This window comes from Phaethon lepturus, unplaced genomic scaffold (assembly GCF_000687285.1).
Source record: "Phaethon lepturus isolate BGI_N335 unplaced genomic scaffold, ASM68728v1 scaffold2629, whole genome shotgun sequence".
NCBI classification, from domain to species: Eukaryota; Metazoa; Chordata; class Aves; order Phaethontiformes; family Phaethontidae; genus Phaethon; species Phaethon lepturus.
The window spans coordinates 32,484-52,658 of NW_010561064.1; the positions used below are offsets into that span (position 1 = coordinate 32,484).

Here is a 20,175-nt window from a genome sequence, read left to right on the forward strand (position 1 = left end):
TCCGGCAGCAGGCTCCATGTGAGCCAGCAGTGTGCCCTGGCAGCCAGGAGGGCAAACCGCACCCTGGGGTGCCCCAAACACGGAATAACCAGCTGGTCAAAAGAGGTGATTACCCCACTGTATTCAGCGTTGGTGCAGCTCACCTTGAGTACTGTGTGCAGTTCTGGGCCCCATGATTTAAGAAGGATGTTAAGGTACTTGAATGTGTCCAGAGAAGGGCAACAAAGCTGGTGAAAGGGCTGGAAGGCATGTCCTGTGAGGAGCGGTGAAAGGACTTTGGGTTTGTCTTTGTAAAAAAGAAGCCTGAGGGGTGATGTCATTGCTCTCTGCAGCTTCCTGAGGCGAGGAAGTGGAGAGGGAGGTGCTGATCTCTTCTCCCTGGTATCCAGTGATAGGACTCGTGTGAATGGTTCAAAGCTGCACCAGGGGAGGTTCAGGCTGGACATGAGGAAGCATTTCTTTACAGAGAGTGTGGTCAAACACTGGAACAGGCTTCCTAGAGACATGGTTGATGCCCCAAGCCTGTCAGTGTTTAAGAGGCATTTGAACAATGCCCTTAATAACATGCTTTAATTCTTGGTCAGCCTTGAAGTGGTCAGGCAGTTGGACTAGGTAATCGTTGTAGGTCCCTTCCAACTGAAATCTCCTCTCCTGTTCTAAGAAAGATACGGACCTGTTAGAGCACAAAAATTATCAGAGGGGATGTATAAGAAAGATGAAGAAAGACTTTTTACCTGTGCTGACATAACAAGGGGCAACAGGTTTAAAATGAAAGAGAGTGGGTTTAGGCTGGAGACAAGGACAACATTTATTACAGTGAGGGTGATGAGACACTGGAACACGTTGCCCAGAGAAGCTATGGATGCCCCAGTGTTTAAGAGGCATTTGAACAATGCCCTTAATAACATGCTTTAATTCTTGGTCAGCCTTGAAGTGGTCAGGCAGTTGGACTAGGTAATCGTTGTAGGTCCCTTCCAACTGAAATCTCCTCTCCACTCCTCCTGAATATGTGCCCCATTTGCTTGACAAGCTGCCACACATGGAATGAAACAAAAGCCTCAAGTATCCACCACAAGGTGCAACTTCTCAAGGAAAGACTTTAACAAACAGGAACCTACATACCTATCCTTGCTGCAGAAACCACTGCAAAAGTAGGGTGCCAGAGAAGTTCTTTCCCAGGTAAGCACCTGGAACAGGGAAGAATTACTTGTCTCTTGCCAAACGCAGTGGGCCCTGAAAATTTATTGATAGAGTCTATTCACAGCAGAATGTATGCTTTGAAAAGTGACCTGGCAAACCCTATGGACATGTTGCAAAAAGTAAGCGATGAGGAGCCCCAGTATATGTATATTCAGTGTGATTAATGAACCAATATTTAATCCAGTTTAGACTGATGGGCTATATATGTTTTAAACAAGGGTTATTTTTTTTCTGTTATTGTCTGTCTCACACTATTTCCACAATAATGGAGATCAATGCATGTCCCAAACATTCAAAGTTAGCATTTTGGCTTCATAATGTGGATCTCATTTTCCACTTAATTCAGTAGGACATAATTCCCTGCATGCCCTCAGAAGCTACATCTCATTAATTAATTGCCTAACAAAGACTTGCTGAGAGATGATATATATGTATCAGCCAGTATTAATAATTTTCAGACACTGAAGTTTTTCAAGGTTTTTTTTTTCTGATGACCATTATGTCAAAAAATTACTACTGGGAACTGGGATTTGCCATGAATTTCTTCATTTGAAAAAAATGTTGACCAAAAAAAAGTTTCAAAATTGGCAAAATGGGATGCTTGGTACTTTTAAATGTGATTTTTTTTGTATTTAAGATGACTTCTGTAACACAAAATAATTCCCTATTAAAAGGTTATTAAAAAGCGTGAAATAAAATGTTTTGATTAATCTATACTGAAAATTTGCTGAGTTCTGGTTCATTAAACTTTTCAAGCTTTTGAATTTTTGATCTGCTGAGAATGATAAAAAGTATTCCCAGGCATATTCTTACAGAACAGGGAAACTTTTTTCTACCTCTTTTTGTTTCTTACGTGATACCAGCTGCACAGAGTTTCTGAGAATATGAGCCAAGATCACAGGCCACAATCCACTAAATATGAGAGAATGTCTGAAGAAACAACGCATGAGAGACAGTCAAGAGGGATCTCATGGAGCAGGCTAGAGTATTTTGATTCTGTGGATGAACTGTGTCAGCTGCAAGTCCATGCCTTTACTGATTTATAGTAGCTAACATGATAAATAATATACTGGCTGGGGACTGACAAAACACTTGGTTTTCAAAGCATCTCCTTCAAATGAGCACTGAATGGGATGATTAGTAGGTACAGAAAAAATCTATACTGCTCTTTTATCACCTAACATTTTCACATAACCTCCCCATCACCCTTTCAGGGTAGAAAGTATACTTAGCTGGACCAGATTTCAGCTGATTTACTGCTATCCAAGAAATACAAACAAGCCAGCCTGGTAAAGAAGCCTGCCCACCTATGTTTTCCTCATAAAATTACAAGATGCCATGAACTGAAACCAGCATTCTGCAACACAGCAAGCTTTGCAAACACAGCTGAGACAGCTGACTAAATGCATCCGAAGTACGGACGTAGGTTATGAAGTTGCAGAGATGATAAGGACAACACAAGAGCTGGAACTGTGATTGACTTCTCCATAGCTATTCCCCAAAGGCAACACGTACAAAAGTTCTTTCATGGCATAACTGTGGAAGTCTGAAAACAGGCAGCAAAAATATTTTAGACATTAGGTTTTGCAGTAAGCTGCCTTGGTGCATGCTGCCATGCTTCTGCCAGCTTCTTGATATAGCTCCTCATTAGCAGGAAGGATGTATCTACATGAAAGACAGCATTAGAGATACCTAAAGTCTCTCTTTTGGTCACTGACATTACCCAGAACAGAATCTTACACACACCAAAACATTCTTTAAAGCTTAAAAAAAAGCCATAATAAACTAAAAAGTTTTGAGCAGATAAAGACTATCCAGCCACTCATTACTATAGGTATGTTATCTAGTAGGGTCCCACAGTATGTTTACTGACTTCCAGTTGAAAATATGGCATGAATCCTGTCCTGAGGAACCCTCAGTTAGTGCCTGCACTTCAAAGTTCCACAATTTGCTGTCATGTCCAACAAAGGACCTGGGCAAGGAGCCTGCTGTAGCTTCAGTGCAGCTACAGTTTGAAAAATAATAATCCAAAAGTTAACAGCTGCATCCTGTAGCTTACACGAATGGCTGAAGAGCAGAGTCTTTGCTTTTGGCCATTAAAGGGGAAGGAGGAAAGCGAAAAATGAAGATGGAAGGACATGACAAACTGCAAACCAAAATGTGAGACTGGGTCATTAAAATAAGGGGTGATGTAACTAAAACTGCTGAAGCATTCTTCACTAAAGGCCTTGCTGTGCATAAGTCACATAATGAAGTGCACCGAAGTATGAAATATAATTTGCAATTATCCTGTAGAGTCTGAGACTGTATGAAGCCAAACTGCACATAATTTAGACAGAAAAGTGGCAGAATAGTACTGCCACAAACTGATAGACGATTTGACTGCATGAATACGTTGCTGAGATTGTAGTGGCACAGTACAAAGCAGCTGCAGTGTGAGTAGAAAAGGCAGTTTAGAAAGAAAATAGAACCTCTTTTAACTACTTACTTAAGACTATTGTGCCAAAGGAAAGAAACAGCATGTTTCTTGTATCACATTTGCACTATATTTGCTTCAAGGATAGATTGTGTAATAACATGTCACGATTTCTATGTAAAAATTGCCCTGATTTATTTCAAAATAGTTGTTGGAACTGTTGTACCTTAACATTAGGGACTAAAAATAAACAGGATTTCATGATGACAAATACCACTGCTAGTCATCAGTATAGCTGCGAAGACTGACATTTCATTGTGATTAACTATATCATTCAATACAGTATGGTAGCACACAGGTTAAGAGAACAGAATGGAAAACACACCGTGCTGCTTCAATAATACAAAAACTTACTGGATGACAAATATCTCCTTGCGTCTAAAGAAAAGTGAAGAGTATCTGGAAGTAAAACCCATTAACACTTTAGTATATAAACAAAATTAATACTATTCTTATTCAGCTAACAGTTTGGAAACAAGGCCATTTCGAAGATCCATCAACATCATTTATATGATTGACAGTTATCACAGTGCATCGACAATGGTTCTGTCTCCAGACAATATTTTCTACTGTTATGAGCAGGTACTAAGCAAAGCTATCTGAATGACGTGCCCCACACAGAACATACCACATCCATTATGTTGACGATTCCTTGCGGATTCATAGTATGGTTTTTTTTTCATCTGTTAGAAGCAGCCATTCCTGTGTGCACTATTTTGAACAGTTTTGTACATGTAATCAAGTTACTCTGTACCACCCACAGAGACATATACACACTCAAACAAAACAGGCCAGCAGCTACAACCTTTCATCTTCCAGCTATTCCTAGTCTGCAACAGTAGGATGCCTGACTGCTAGGGCAAGACTATTTTAGGCTTCTCATCTTTAAGGAGACTGCCTACCACAGTGTTTCATCTGGCACAGCAGGGAAAATACAGGTAGGTAAAGAATGTTCACCAAACATTTATAATTCAGTTGGATGTCGTATATCATTGAAAATCATCATTATATTTGGTGAATAATATCCATATTTCTGGCAGTCAGAAAGAGCAGTTTTCCTTCTGATAAGTATCTGTGACAAGATTCTTTGTTGGACAGAAAATAGGAATAGCTTGGAATTGCTGCATATACCTTAAAGGAGTAGCTGTCAGGATAGCCGGTGCGCTGAGCTCCACAGAAACCCAGATGTTATGTAAATCCCTTTGTGAAAAAACGCTTTCTAAATGTCAATTAAACAATGACAGATTTGTTCTTGAATTAGCTGACTGGGACTTCTGGGAGTTTAACTCTTTCAAAATGCTTATGTAGGTTTGCAGTCTACACAAAACACTGCGCCATCAAAAACACTCAGAAATTCTACATGTTTAAAAATATGTAGCCCTTTTTTTTGCTAACAAAATTAAACAATGATTTGCACTTAGATCTTTATCTTCTTGTAAAAAGAGCTGAAGATTAAGTGATTTTCTAAAAGCTAGTGAGAAGAGTCTTGAGGATGGAGGTCATTCTTTGAAAGAGGATCTCAGTGACCTGTGTAAATAGGAACACCACAAACACTTCCAAACAAGCAAAGGTCAGAAAGGGGTCATGGCTACAGCCCCTTTGGACTACTGTTTTGCCTACGGAGTACGCTTACCGTGTAAATCTCTCATCCTTCAGCTCCAGGTCTGCCACCGTGATCAACTGATCCAGTTTAAACTTAGTGTCAATAATTTCAGCATCTCGTGGGGAGTATGTGCCTCCCTCTTTTTGCTTTTGCCGAATTCTAAACAGAAAATAATAGTGAAAAATAAACATGCAAAAGATTTAAGGACACATATGTCAACACTTTGATTAGACTGGATGAAACTGAAAAGTGGTTGCCAGAAATCCTTCTTTCGCCTTTATTCTGCTCTCCCTTCCAACGGTGTAATTTAGTCAAATCCAATAGTTATGTTGCCTAAAATGAATATGGAAAGAATCTAGCCTGTATATTCTTTTAGTTTTCCTGCATAAATTCTTTGGCAATGCCTGAATGACGCATCTGAGGAAGCACAGATCTTCTGGTGAATGAGCAAACTAACGTCGTGTATGCAGTACCCAGCCTGTTTCTTTACCTGGGCATTTTGTTTGCAATTTGAATTTGAGGTCGAATTCTCTTTCACATGCAATACTTCAATGTATGTAATCGATAACTTTATTAATAAGAGAGAAAACAAAATTCAGAGTATTTACTTCATATCAAGCTGTCAGTAGGTCTGGCCATCATGCTAACCTCAGCCAATTGACACTGATTTGTATCCTCATCTCAAGTCAACAGAGAAGTGGCTCTGAAAGGTTAAGATAGGCTACTGCTCTTGTTTGCCCTCTGGAGAAGCTTGTTTTTCTCCTTCTATGGAGGTTAGCCCCACCAGATTAAGTTAGTCTTTGTGAGTCCCTCCTAAGACTCTACATTAAAGAAAAAAAAAAAAAGAAAATACAATACATTTTGAAATGACAGATTGGTTCCACTTATAGGACTGTTTCAACTCTTCTTTAAAACATTTTTGAGTGTTTGCAAACATGGTATGGCAAGGATACATAAATCTCACCTTGCAAAAGCATATACTGCAGCCACCAAAAGAACAACTGAAAGTATACACAAAGTAACAGCAAGGATAACTTCTACAGATCTTCCTGTCAGTCCTTCACCTGCAACAGAAAGTGGAAATCTAATATTTCATAGATTCATTATAATTTTTACATTTCTGGCAGGGTGAAATCAGGGAGCAAGGTGAGACAGGCACTTTCATCACAAGACAACTGCATCGATTATTTGTCAGTCAAAGAGCTGCTCAGAAAAGAAAGACATAACAAAACGAGAAACAATTTATTTAAAGGTTCCAAAGCATTGCTGAGCTATGTAATACATAATGCTAATAGCATATGCCTACAGCTGTATGTGCAGCCATCTACTTGTGCTTTTCAGGTTTAGCTGCTAAGCAGGTTAAGGTAGGTCTGCACTGCAGTAACATCAGTCTGAACACTGGCCTGAGCTGAACTCCTGCTTCAGCCTTTGTGCAGCCAAGAACAGACACACTGCTCTATCGGCTAGAAATAATCAAACTCCAGAAGTGGAGAAGGAAGAGCCACAACTCTAAAGCTATGAGGTTTGCAGCCATCACTCACAGGCAAAAAATAAAAGATGCTTTTTGGAGATACTCTCCTCAGGGTGCTGAAAGAACCCACCTAATGACCGACTCTGAACTGTCTGGATTACTCTGCCTTACTCACCATTAACTCATGCTCTTTATTTATGTAGAAATTGGTGATATTGTTAGGAATAACCACCAGCAAGTAAAAAGTTATCATAAAGGCCTTTATGATAAAAAGGTAAAGGTGCTGGTATTCTCATCAGTCCTTCCAGGTGAGAACAAAGGCTCATTCAATCTTTCTGTGGGATTACTGTAGACCACAAACAACATAAATAAGCAATATCATACCTATATGAAAAGATAGAAATAATCTTGTGATACACAGAATTTAGTTTCCAAAACACCTGAAATAATTCTTCCACTGCATTAGTAAAGTCTCAGGTGCAACACTGGATCATACAAGGTCAGAACCACTTAGGTCAAGAGAAGACAACAGAGAAGAAAAGCAAGTATATAGAAAACTGTTACAAAGAGAAAGGGAATGAACAAGTCCCTGCCACTCACTGATTTCTGTGATAAGGTACAAACCTTAGTAATGTAGAAGAACAGAAGAATCTCCAGTGGAACCTTTACAACAGTTCTATTTATTTTCCACTAAACAGTGAAGTCAATGTTAAACCCTACAGTTAACCAGGCCAAGCGTTGCCAATGTTATTAAACAAAACAGTGCTGGCAGAATACCCACCAAGAATAAAAAAAACACGTTTTCTCTTCACAACAGAGAAGGACTACATGTCTGTAGAGATGATCATGGGCAAAGGGAAGGAGACAAAACAGAAGATTTGGCATTGTAGGAAAAATAGATACTATGAAACTAGCATGCAGTCCTAACATCATGTTGTGTAATTCTGAGGAGCTGCCACTCAATACATGACAATAACAAACTGCAATGACAGAATATCATTCGGTAGGTTTCTATGCAAAAGGCAGTGTCAGGAAAACCCATTTTGATTATTTCCTGTCTCATTGGCTTTGTATTTCACATGGAGAATGGCTACACTTAGACAGGACTACCAGCTGCCCCACAATGATTTGCTGGACTAGCTATCAGAGCTTATGAAAAGGTTATAAGCTGCCTTGATGTATTAGAAGTTTAAACAGGATTTGTCACCATATCTTAATTATCTCATGGAAAAATCCTGACCTTTCATTGCAGTATAGACATTACTTTTGCCATGTCATCAGTCATGAGTTATGAGGAAGAAACTCCACTTCTCCAGCTCAAGAGAGCTGTGGTACTCCAAGTATTGTTGAGTGGGAGAGCCATATTAAAATGTATCCTTTACTATAATTAAAAAAATCATTATTGCAGCTGTGTATTCAAATAATTTCTGCTTTAGTGTTCCTCCCTAGCAAAATTCCTATTGTTTAACAAGGGCATCTGATGTCTGTCACAGAGAACTCTCTCATAGGTTTTCCTTTTTTTTTCTGCTTCAGACATATTTAACATGCGGTATTAAATTGCAGATACAGGGTTAACTTTCTGGTTTTTCAGATCAAAGACCTACCTATACTATAAGTAAATTTAGAAACTAAATAAATCTAGTCACGAAGACCTCTGCCAAAATTCACATCAGTCTTTTATCTACTAAAATGAAAGTTTCATGTTGGAAAAGCATAATGATTATCACAAAAGAAGATCATTACTTTAAAAGGAAATTGCAATTCTGATTTCAGGTAGCATAGATTTCCTTTGAAAAGATACTGTTGTTACAAGTGGAATAGAAGTCATTAGTCACCAAGATACCTAACAGCTATTGATCTTTCTGGTATGCTTTCTGAGTTATGCTTCCAGATCAGGTCTGAAGTTCATATAACCAAAGCATGTTGTATAAGGAAACACTTGGGCAAGGTTCCTCAGGTTATGTGTCTCAAAAGAAAATGTGCCTGAGAAAGTCTATCTTCCTTTATTCACTTAATATAACATCAGTAATGGCATTGTCAGTGCTGTATCTTCAAAGCCACTCAACTGCAGTACCTGCATCACTTGTGATATATCAATTTGACGTTGATTTCACAACACTTTTGTAAGAAAGCATAGAAAATTATGTTCCACTTAAGTTTTGTTTCTTGTTGGATAGACTCTGAAACTTAAAAGTTAAGGCCAGTCAAGAGTTTGCTGTAGTGCTCATTTTAAAAGCAGTGCTTGATGTTAAACTTTAGCATGGAAGGCACTGGAATATGTGTATCAGAAGCCGTGGATATCTGAGGAATTTATCAGGGCTATTTTTGTTTCCTATTGCATTTTATTCAACATACAAACAGATCTTGCTTTTTTATGATCTACATCAAAGGAGAAAGTGTCACAAGTTTTCAGTAACAGTACAGGAGCAAATTAATTACACTATCTGCCTACCACAAGCATAATTTCTATTATTTTTTTTTCTTTATGATTTCTTTGAGGATTGCAGAGTTTTCTGTTAAAAAGGAGAAAGCTGCCCAGAGAACTGGATACAGACTCATTTTTGGTAAACTTGTTTCCCCTGATCTTCCCCCAAAAGAAAACGTAGTCTTTCTCTTACTGGGCAAGCTATTTGCTTCATTGGCTTAGAACATTTAAACTCAGAACATAATAAAGACAACTTTTGTGTTGCACTTTCCAGACATTCAGGGCTATAGAGAAATAGTGCCAGATCCTTTCAGAATATTCAGGTAGTGAACTAGCATTTCAAGATCTTCAGTATCAGATCATGTAACAAATTTCTAACATGGATTAAATGAATAAGGGAGCTCATATCACAGAAGATGAATGCCAAATGAAAACTATGTGCCCACTAAAATTCTTCTGGGTACTCATCCAGTTGTCTTGGGATCCCTTTTCAGAAAGTCAGGGCTAATGCTTAGCTAAGTAAGTTTTGGCTTACCAATATATTAAAAGAACTTACAGATCTTGTTGCGATCTGCTACAACAGTCTTCATTCCCAATTTTGGGGATAGATCCACTCTGCCATGGGGGAATTTATGCTGGATTTGAGACCCCACAACAGCTGGCCTATTGGCCAGTGACATCAGAACCACAGGAGTTCTATTAGACAATATTCATTTATTAATTAATACAGAGCTTTGTCTGTATCTAAAGCATGAAGGACTAAAAGGTCACGTCCTCAGACGAGCTGCCACTAGAAGGAACGATCTGCAGCTGAGAGGTTTCCTACACTAGGCTCAGTGGAATAGCCCTACATCCAACAGAGAAGGAAACTGCACAAACAGTACAGCTTCTGGCAGTTCACCAGTTAAGATGAGCTATCCTGGCAAAATGGTATTTTCATTGTTATAACTGAATCTCTGCTAATGAACTTTGTCAACTGCTTTTTCATTTAACAGTCCAGGCTAAGGTAAGACCACTTGACATCTTCAAAAGGACAAACAAGGGAATGGACGTGTTTCCTCACCAGGCATCAACCATTCTGGTTAGGCTAGGTCCAACAAAAATAGACATTATTTACCTCAGGGAAACCAGGCTACTAAAAATAAACATGGAATTGTCTAGATTCTTTTGAAATAGAGAAATACTTTAATAAATTACACTCTCCTTACCTAAAGTTTTGACAGGGTCAGAATAGTCAGAATCTGTAAACTGTCCTTTAATGTTAGTTGCTCTGAACTTAAATCTGTAAAATAAACCCAAGAAAACTAATGAAATAAAAGTTTATGTTAATTTCCTTAACTAGTATTTCATCTAGAAACTAAAACCTATTTTTCAGTTTTAGTATAAGATAAACATTATTCACCTGCAAAAGTGACATCAAGGACTCAATCAAACTATATGAATTATTTATGTTGAATTTGGGCTTATTTAATTTAGGAACTCAGTAAGCGTATTTTGTTACCTGAAACATTTAAAAAAATTTATTGTCTCACATATTTATGCTTGAGCCAAGAAATTTAAAATTAAGACATATGAAGATCATTTCAATCCCCACCTTTTCATAGTTGAACTACTTGTTTTGTATGTTTGCATAAAAGTATATTTCATGTAAATCTTTCTCTTGGATAAACATAGAGACAAACGTACTTACAGGTATTGCTTTCTTGGTTTCAGTGGGCCATTACATATTTTGTCTTGACTGCCTGGTATCATACATGTAGTATCAGCACCTATGACATATATCTCTTCTTTGCCACTCAGATCTTCTTTTCCTTCTATACATGGTGGATTTGGAAAGCCTTCATTTGTAAAATACGGCCTAGGTCTGTTGAAGTAGGCATCATACCACTTAGTAACATTCCCATCATGCTGAGCTATTGTCAAGAAAAGAAATAATCAGAAACAATTTACATTCTAAGCACACTGTAATTAAAGAAGTTAAATAGGAAACTAATTTTTGTTAGGAGCTTAGCATGGTATCGGTGCCGTTTACACAACTAAGTCTAGAACTGTACTTGCACTTGAACCCAAATTTCCTTATTACCCACACTGTGCATATTTTGCTAACTCAGAGTAAGTCAACTGAATCACAACTAGAAAATTGCAGGGGCAGTCTCACACATGAGCTCTGCCTGCAGAGGGTATCACTTGTGCAAGCCACTTGGCTTTGAAACTGAGTGTGGCTAGCAAAGACAGTAGAAAGTGTTTTCGCTGAAGACAGTAAAGACTGTTTCATAAATGAAAGTACTAGATTTCCATAGGTGGTCAATACCCAGCAAATCAGGAGAAAAATCTTCAAAATGTTGCTTAACACGGTATTTGCATATCTACTGCAGTAGATATGAAGTAAATGTCTGTAGGATTAGTGCTAAAATGCAAAATTCAGAAGAAGGTGAGAGATAATGTGCATTCATTTAATGTGAATGCTCTACTTCTATACTTTCAAAACAAGCAAAACAAAGGCATTAAATTCCTGGAATTTGTCCTTCTTAGGTAAAGTAAGCCTGACTATATGATGCCCTATCATGAAACTCCCACCCACATTGGCAGGCAATTACTCAAAAGAGCATCATGGCACTGCTCATATAAGTAAATGTTCATCAGTCCATACAAGGGAATACACATTCTAACCCACAGTCTACAGAAGGGATTTATATAAATCCCTCTGCCCCCATTATGAAATAGAAATATCAACTGCACATGACTACACGCTTTCACAGGCAACACTAATAGCAACAGAAGAAAAACCTTGGGGAAAAAAGTGTCATATTTATTTACTTTTCAAAAATGTTCAAAGGTATTATTCTTTAAGGAAATGGTAAATAAAGAAAATGTAATGATAACAACAGGGCCAAAATAATATTGGTGACTTCAAACAGCATGGATCGCTCTTCGTTGGCAAGTGTTCCCAAAATCCAGTACCCAGCCCACAGGTACTGTGAAAGATACTTTGCTGTTAGTACTGTTGCCACAGCTAAAGTGACTTTGTTAGCTGTTTTCTAATGTGAAATTACTGAGACCCAAGAAAAGAAATAAAAGAGAAAAGATGAACAGCCTGAAAATAAAGCAGTAAAAAACCCTGAAAACGATTTTCAAGAGAACTTAGAAAATTCTACCTCCAGCTTCCACAACAAGAACTTGTATCTTCTTGATAGGACCATGATCATCACTGTAATAACATATTGGCATTCTGATAGTAATTGTTGTAGCTGTGACGAGTAACGCCCCATTGGTATCATAAACTGGTGTTGGTTTCTTTTTAGGCCGTGGCGGCTCTGTTTTTTCAAAAAAGATATACCACAGAGTTTTGTTTTAAAATGTTTCCACTACAAATATTTTGTTCAGGCACATAACTCTGGTATGCAAGATATATCTTCAGCGTATTTTCAGGGACAACTTAATGTTCTATTTAATTCCTTAAGACTCTAAAAACTTTATTCTGATAAATGTATCTGCATATCAGTTTTCAATTAAAAGAGAAAACAATAAAAAGAGCGAGTCTTAGTTTTTCAATGAGTTTCAATCCATTATTGTATTTATTTCCACAACTGCGATACTGTATACTTAGCTATACCTCTGTGATATCCTTCTAAGCTGCTCACTAATGGTAACTAAAATGCTGAAGATACTTCACTGAGTCTGCACATGGTTTACAATGTCATTCAGATATGAATAGCAAATGATCAGTGATACGCAGCAAAATTGAGCACTGCAATTCAAGGCTACCAGTTATGTGTTCCTGTTCCTACGTTATGCAGCCTCTAAATAATAGACAATGGCACCCAGCTGTGTACTCACAGGTAGAACAGTGATTTCATCAGCATTTATAGAGATTTCAGCTAAAGGGCACTTTATGAGACATACCTTTGATATCCATGGTTATTTTCAATTGAATTTTTGGCCCTGCACCAGCACCATTAATTGCATACACCTTAAAAAAACAAACACTTGTTTTAATGAGCATTTGTAATAGCTTCAAATTGGCCAAATCTGGATGTATTTGAATCAACAATGAATGCTGAAACACTCCTTTTGCCATTCACACTTTGATAGAACTTACTTCATATTTCTTTACAATCCTAAGTACAGTAACACTTTATTGCCTGTAATGTAGCTCTTAGAAAAAGGAGGAAAACAAGCTCACTTAAACAGTTATGTCACCTCCTCTCATGTTCTAGTCTCTGATTATTTGAAAGGACTTCATGCACATACTTCTGGCAGGCTTCCCTTGCAGAACTGGACCTTTCATTTGAGCCAAATGACCAATGCAAGTGGGGGAACTAAGAGAGATTTAGTCTTGTACCTGTGACGATGTGTTACAGGTTGCTTTGCTTTATATTCTGTGGTCCAGAATATAAAGCTAACCACTAGTGACGTGTCCTGCTCCCACCCACTCACCCCACCCTCTTCATTTCTCTCCTCATTCCTCAGACATATCTCTCTCCACACCCCAGCTAACATCCTCGTCATGAAAATCTCATATTGAGCCTTAGGTTTATGTTCCCTGTTCAGACTAATCTCTCACTCGCATCAAAGAAAAAATCCAAAGAAAAAGTATCAGTTCTTACGCTGACGTTATAGGTATGTCCTCCTTTTAGTCCTTCTATCATGGCAGTGACTGATTGATCTGTTTTATCAATGACACTAAGGTTGTGGATCTGGATGGCAGCAGGGTCATCTTCATTGTACACCATAGCTTGATACACCTGAATATTTCCATTTGGTTCGGACGGCGGCACAAATGTTACTTGGAACTTCGTTACTTCGTCTGGTATCTTCTGAAACGTTATGTTGTTAGGTGGGTCTTCAGGCACTGAAATAAATATTTCAGTGATCCATTTAACCAGTTTACTACTATTGCTATTAGAGTAAAACCTGAAAAATTACAAACTATATTTTTGCACACCAGTATTATTTGATTGGTATTTTCTGTTTTTAGTAAAAAAATCTCAAGTACTTATTGCATACATAAATATTTATAAAGAAAATAAAAAGTTAAATATTTACTGAAATACTAAAAGATAGCACTTAATGCTACAAATATTAGAAATAATTATTAGATAACCCTCAGTAGTTTCTACTCAGAAAAGTTTCTTCCAATCTTCTACTCAGAAAGCCTGAGGGCATCATTATACCTTGAAATACATCCGGTGTAAACAAATTCTTGCATGGGCTGACAAGCAAGCAGCAAGTGTTAGTCTTGAATATCCCTTTCTGAAAGCCCTCTGCCAAGAGCACGCTCCCTCCCAACATATAAACAAGCCACCGTGCTCCTAAGAGTCTCTGCTTATCGCAGCTAACGCTTTAGGAGAAAACTTTGAACTAGCCGATGCCCAGACACAAACACAGCACACATTTTTCCCAAAGATGGTTTTTTGTCAAACGCTTATTCCAGTAGCTTATTCTCAAGACGGCGAAGGTATAAATCATTTTCCCAATATCCCTATCCGAAAGAAAAGGCTGTAACATTCTTTCCAGGCAGTTAAATATTTATTGCTCTACCTGTGCAGGCAAGTGTGTAGCGTGACCTCTAAATAGTGAAATCAAGCAACTGAAGGTAAACACATTTCCTCAGCCAAGGATTTAGATGCAGTTGTCATATCTTCCTTTTTTTTTTACACCAGCCAACAAATGCTTACCCAGGCTTCTCCGGAGTAAGTCTGTGTAAATTGGGCCTAACTCAGCCATATACTAGACTGTACAAACCAGATGAGACAAGATGAGATGGAAAAACTGGATGGTTACTGCACCTTCTAATGTATCACATTTTTACGTAAGAGAAAGGGCTACCAAAAAAGATAGCTCACAGGCCAGATCCAGCTACCACCTAATTTAATCTTCATTCATTTTTCCACAATAAAAGACTATATCAGCCTCCAGGAATATAAACGGGTCATGAAAACATTAGAATTTAATGTATTAAAGGCATTAGAAGGATATATATACACTTATACTCTATGATATCATATCATTAGGGACATTGGATTTTCATACATCAAAAGAAAGATAAATGATAAATACAATCACTGTGTAGTGTGTCTAAACCTGAAATCAACCTGACTATTGAGTATATAGCTAAAACAGCTGACTGGCAGTTAACCTCACTAGAGGTAATGCAATTGTAGTTTATACACAATTGATAATTAGTTTGAATGAGACAAAATGTCAGTATCTTTTCAGAAAATATTTTTTTGTTGTTTGTTTGTTTAAATATGCGTAGTGAACAATTCAAACAAGCAAAGATAGTAGAGCATAACCAGGAACTACGTATGTAAATCTAGGACTGTGTCTTCCTCATATACATCTGTTTATATTTTCCTAAGCAAATGCTATCTACTTTTCTGTAACATAGCCTCTCGGTGTCATGAGGTCCTCATACAGTCCCTTACTCTCGCCTCTCAGTTTTATTTATCCGAGTAACTTAATAGCATCAGCAAATTTTTTCACCTTAGTATATACCTCATTCTCCAGATTGTTTTGAATCTGTGGAGCTGACTCAAGCACAGATTCCTGTGGGCCTTCACTAGCAACCTCCTTCCACTCAGAATACACAGATTTTGTCCTCAACTCAGTACAGATACTATTTGTAAATGGTGGGATTCACTTCACTTATTTTTTATGTTTAAATTTTGCATCAAGACCAAGGATGTTGTATAGAGTTTTCAATAGTCCCTTAAGGGAAACAGGCACCTCCATAAGGGAGAGTTGTCCCTTCCTAAGACAGATAACTTAGATGCTAATATAGATAGGACTTCTCTTTATTGACTACGGAAGTAATCTAGATGTCTGTGTTTCACACATCCATATTTTTCATGAAGCAAGTTAAGATCTCTTCATTACTAAAGGTAAATCCTAATATTTATCACCATCACTTTTTTTTTGTTGCCTGCCATCTTTTTAAATATTAAAGAAAAAATATTTTGAGAACAAATTTGCATTGTGTGCACCATGTGTTCAAAATTCTCATTTATTTGTTAGATGAAAGAAAAAGTGCAAAGTTTGATCTATATAAAGTAGAGAAAAATACAAACCTGCTTCAAAAGTGGAGACAATTACTGGAGAACTAGCCTTCCCTTCAATGAGTGCAGCATTAACATCCCCCGTAAAGGCAATGATTACAACAGAATACCTTGTAAATGCTTTTAAATCACAAATTTCTAAGACTTTACCCTCATCATTTGTCTTCAGAAACTGAGCTTTGTAATTGTCATTATCTACCTGTAAAATAATAATAACAAAAAATTATTACAAGACGTGAAACAGCCAAAAGCAGGACATCATTATTTGAACACCATATTTAACTTTCATCTTTCCACTTTTCTTAACTATTTACATAAAAGGGTTCACAAGAAGTCTCTAGCTACCAAGACTAGAAAGCTGCACAGGGGAATATGCTCTTATCTCACCCATGTGTTGCCTCTTTAGCACATCATGTAGCATGGGATTAAGGAAATGGGCTGTTTGCTTGGTGCTGTCTTCCACCAAGCAAACATGAACTGATTGGTAGACCCTGGGCCAGGGGAGCTGTAGTGACCTGAAACGGGAATCAAACTAGGCAGAGTTCCAGAAGGTGAGCAGCTATATAGGAGTAAATTGTTTGGAATACAAGAAGAAAATTGAGCAGCAATATATAATCTTGATGACACTGCAGAAAGTGCAGCTCCTCTTGGGATACATTAATAGAAGCACTACTTATAAGACAGTGGGGAGGGAGTAATTCTCTCACTAGAAAAGCTGGAAAGCAGAAATAACTGGGGTTCAATCTGGAAAAGGGAGGATGGTGGAAGACATAATAATAACTTCAAAATATAAAAAAGGACATTACTAAATTGAAGATAATCCATTGTTTCTAGTGTTCATGAAAACACAAATTTTATTTGTACCAGAAAAAGACTAGAATTAAAAACTGTAAAAAATGCAATGATAAATATGTAACTAAAACTATGACTGTAAGTTTAGTTTAAAACTAGAACAATCTATCAAGGGTTGCTGAGCAATTTTCAGCACTGGCCATTTTTAAGAACAGGATAATGAATTGATTGTGAGGAAGATTTTAGGTACACTTGTTTCTGTGTTAGAGCAGGATATGGACTAGATTACACCTTGGGATTCCTATCATCCCTACATCTCAAATAATCTGTAGTTCTCTAGAAAGATCTACAGAACTGGGCTTTATATCCAATTAATCACTTCTAAAGTTACATTAAAAAAGGAGAAAAAGGAAAAAATTGGGAGCTTTTCTAGTGTTTGATCAAGTACCATTTACAAAATCCTCTTTATGTCTATTCCCACTACTTCAGTTAATGATGTTTTCATTATTGTTTCTTCAGTGTGTAACTTGAAAAGAGGATTAGGTAGCTGTACAGTAGTTTTCCCACTGGATGAAATCTGTATTAAATGCAGCTGCTAAAACATTAGAATATTTCAAGCATACCTTTTATTTGACAGATATGCATCTATTCCCACTGAGAATTAACCTGAACTAAACTTTCTGATGGACTAAACAGACATTCATTTCCTGGGATAGCCATCAAGAGCTGAAACACTTTTTCCTATCTGACTATCAAAAATCTGGCGTATAAATATTTACACAAGAGCTAAAATACTGCATGATTAAAATTATTTCTATTCTTTCTGAAGTTTAATGGTTCATTTCCATCTTCCTTATTCATTTTCAGTAATGTTTTATTCAGGACTACTTCTAATTATAGTAGGCAACAAGACAAACTAAAATATGACTTGGAGAAATAATAATGAGGGAGTACTTTTTAGATTTTCTGATCTATAAAACTGCAAGGAACATCCTAGCAATTTAAACAGAACCCTAATAGAGTCACTAATGAATACTAATGACTACCTTTTAAGAACAAAGACATCATAGAGTAGAAATCTGAAATTATTCTGTTCTGTGAGCCTACTTTTATAAATCCTTAAAGATACTCAGTTGAGAACTAAAATGAGTGAAGTTATACATACAGCCAGTTTGTGGAATTTGGAGTCTTCATAAAAATTTTCCCACTGGGACAATAAAATATATACTCAAATTTTCACCGAAAAAGGTTGTGACAGCTTTATTGGCCTCTAAGAAGGAATAGATTTGTCTACAAAGATGATTATCTACAGAACTGACACTTCCAGTTAGTGATCATTAGACAGACACCACTGATTACAAGGAATCCCTAACCATAAAGCTAGATATCTGAAATACATTTGAAAAAAACCCCACTTTGTAAAAACAAAAACAAAGCCCTCCAAATGGAACATTTAAAATAGGTTTTTAAGTTCCAAATGTTGGCAGGCTCGTATGAAACATTCTGTAGTTCGGCTAACTTTAGGAATTTTACTATAGCTTATATTGATAAGGTATTTATAACATTTTCATAGTGTAGAATGAGATGACACCCTGTTTATAATTTAGGAATTATCAGACAGAGAAGAAATTGTTTAAATATTAATTGATTAAATATTACACACAAAAAATCAAGCTCTGAAAATTAAATTCGGAAGTTTTATCAAAAGCATGAAAATAATTTTTTCTGTTGCTGCACTATAATGCAGTTTAGTCAAAAGTGACAGGAACTTTTCACGAGGAAAAAGGTTTCTCTATCTTCAATAAAGGAGAAATAAAAATTCTTATGTAGTTTCTAGTGACCTACCCAACAGGCCCAGGAACCATTCCTTCCCTGTTAGCATTCCCCTTATTATTCTATGTCCTCCATCCTGTCATACTACTTCTGTGGTAAGTGTGTTCAGAACTGAACAGACTGCACTCTACATACTGTACAGTGAAGTTAGAGGAAGAGAAAATGGCAGGACTACACATTACTCTGTCTTGTAACTTTACTGAGGAGCTTAAAAATAATTGGCATTTTTTTACTAATCTCCTTAGAAATTTTGATTGCACAAAAATCTCAGCATTAATATTTTAGCATATCTGTAATTCTTATGACCGATTCCGAAACATTGAAGATGTACACATAATAGCCTGACTCGCGTCTCAGAAAATTGAAAGAACTTTCTATTTAAAGTCTTCAAATAGTTTGAAGTACTCTGTAATTTTTTTTCATATTATCTAACAGATTGATTCAGGATTTTTGAAGCCGCAAACAGCAAGTATTCCTGTAAATACAGGAATTTACATATATAAATACAGGAATTTACAATATATAGGAAGTCTGGTAAACGGCTTCCCATTTTCACTGGCAGTCCTGTTTGTATAATTTTCGGAAGAACAGGGAACCTATATCCTACTTAAAACTTCTCATGTGCTCGAACTTAGAAAGTTTCATATCTTGCCACCGGGCAGGAAATGAGGTTTATTAATGGTTGTTTTAAGGAGTATTATAAGGGTAGTAGAGGATAAGAAGAGAAAGGCCACTAGAGCTTTTCTCTCATGTCAGCCTTTTTTTGCTTATAAAGATCAAGAAGAAAGAAGTATTATTGCTGTGCTACCAAAATACAGCTAATCTGATGGACAGAGCACAAGTGGAAAGTGGGAAATCTAGTGTGACTTTAAAGTTTGCCCTCTGATGTGCCCTGTAGCTTTGTACAAGTCACTTCCTTTTGCTAGGCTCTCCACTCTGTGGTTTGTAAAATCATGACAATGAACTTTTCCTTCCTTTGAAGAAAAAAAAAGTCATTATTATTTTTACTGGTAAACAGCATCATTATTGTTAGAAAGAGGTACCCCCCTGTGAAGCTCAGCTACTGTTTTTCTGTATGCATTTATATCTACACTTCTTTTTCTCCAAGACCTCTTATTAGCACACATTTTTTAGTAGCAAATAATTAATTTATGTCCCATTAAGAAATTTGTAAATGTGCAATTAATTCTTATGTGGAGTTTATGTGGAAATAGACACAGTCATATCATTTTTCAATCCAGTTTATACTGCCCTGTAATTTCTTTAAGAACTTCTGCTGTGGTATTTATATCACCAAACTTCTGTGTTACTATCGAC

General features: G+C 37.0%; 1 protein-coding gene across 1 annotated transcript in view; it reads right to left on the reverse strand.

The window, feature by feature from the left end:
• PTPRQ (protein tyrosine phosphatase, receptor type, Q) overlaps positions 1 to 20,175 on the reverse strand; it is a 131,389-nt gene that overhangs the window by 26,080 nt on the left and 85,134 nt on the right. The window contains exons 36-44 of the mRNA XM_010293847.1: positions 16,246 to 16,432; positions 13,783 to 14,027; positions 13,079 to 13,145; positions 12,331 to 12,489; positions 10,866 to 11,088; positions 10,384 to 10,457; positions 6,244 to 6,343; positions 5,310 to 5,438; positions 4,031 to 4,075 (exon numbers count right to left, since the gene is read on the reverse strand). Of these exons, the coding sequence (XP_010292149.1) occupies positions 4,031 to 4,075; positions 5,310 to 5,438; positions 6,244 to 6,343; positions 10,384 to 10,457; positions 10,866 to 11,088; positions 12,331 to 12,489; positions 13,079 to 13,145; positions 13,783 to 14,027; positions 16,246 to 16,432 (1,229 nt within the window). The remainder of the gene's footprint in view (positions 1 to 4,030; positions 4,076 to 5,309; positions 5,439 to 6,243; positions 6,344 to 10,383; positions 10,458 to 10,865; positions 11,089 to 12,330; positions 12,490 to 13,078; positions 13,146 to 13,782; positions 14,028 to 16,245; positions 16,433 to 20,175) is intronic.